The sequence below is a fragment of the Trypanosoma equiperdum genome (assembly GCF_001457755.1).
Source record: "Trypanosoma equiperdum strain OVI genome assembly, contig: ctg_162, whole genome shotgun sequence".
Taxonomy (NCBI): Eukaryota; Euglenozoa; class Kinetoplastea; order Trypanosomatida; family Trypanosomatidae; genus Trypanosoma; species Trypanosoma equiperdum.
The window spans coordinates 14,671-15,718 of NW_027123649.1; the positions used below are offsets into that span (position 1 = coordinate 14,671).

Consider the following 1,048-nt stretch of genomic DNA (forward strand, 5'->3'; position numbering starts at 1 on the left):
TTTATTTATTTAATTATTTTACTCAGCATGTATTTAAGCGATAGCGTAGCGGCAAGTGGAACTTATCCACCAATCACAATCACGCTCTCGTAAATTTCGTGTATTAGACAAACTACGCTGATGAAACGATGGGATGAAAAGTTAACGTTGGCTTTGCGACGCGGCAGCGGAAGTGATGACGTCACACCCAACCCTGTTTCTGAGGCGCTTCGCAACCTGGAAGAAACGATGGAGAGCATTAAGAGGCGATTGTCCCAACTGGAAAAGTGTGTTGAGCGGCAGCGTGTGGCCATAAATGAGGTGCGCACAAACACTTCGCCGTTTGATGACCTGCTCACAAAAACAAATGGAGATATTCAGTCTATTCAACAGCAACTCGAGTATGTTGTTATTAGTTTGGAGCGAGAGCGGGGAATTGTAACCGACCATACGGAGCAGCTACGATTATTTGTTCGGGAATCCACGCGTCGTGATGGAGGTCGATCTGGTCTGTCCGATAGCGATCCATCTTTTCTATTCCTACTTGCCACATGGCTCTATCGACCGGTCGTAGATTTTGCAAATGGATGTTATGTTCTCCTTTCGCCACTGATTGGAACCCTTCAATCCTTGTCACTTTTTAACCCCGACGTGCAGGTGCGCCAAACGGAAAGTGGTGTGTACCTCAACAACGCCCAACCCAGTGAAGATCTGCTGTCGCGACTCCAAAAGGGACAGTTGGATCCCGTTCTCACATCAAAGACTTGAACGTTTCTTGTTGTTGTTTTTTACTGCCGAACATCTGAACGTTAATCGTGTTTTCACCCACTCAGTGCGGGCGTATTGACCCGGATTCTCTACGTTGCGTTGCCTGAAGTCGTCAGCATGAAAGTTGTTCATTCCCTAGAGTTACTTTACTGTTGCATTTGCTTCATCTACCTCCTTATTTCGTATTTCTTTCTCTTTTTTTTCTCCTCTTTCTTTTTTTTTTCGACGATTCAACCTCGGTTTTATTGTTGCTCGTTTGTTTGTTTTGACTTTTTAAAAAAAAAATATATATATATATATA

The 1,048-nt window shown here is 43.7% G+C and overlaps 1 protein-coding gene across 1 annotated transcript; it reads left to right on the forward strand.

Annotated features, from left to right (window-relative positions):
* Positions 1 to 120: 120 nt before the first annotated feature.
* Positions 121 to 747, forward strand: TEOVI_000040700 (uncharacterized protein; the record flags this gene model as incomplete). Its single annotated transcript, XM_067222429.1, has 1 exon — positions 121 to 747. One exon carries the CDS (start codon positions 121 to 123, stop codon positions 745 to 747), a length of 627 nt encoding a protein of 208 aa, XP_067078530.1.
* Between the last annotated feature and the right edge of the window lie 301 nt (positions 748 to 1,048).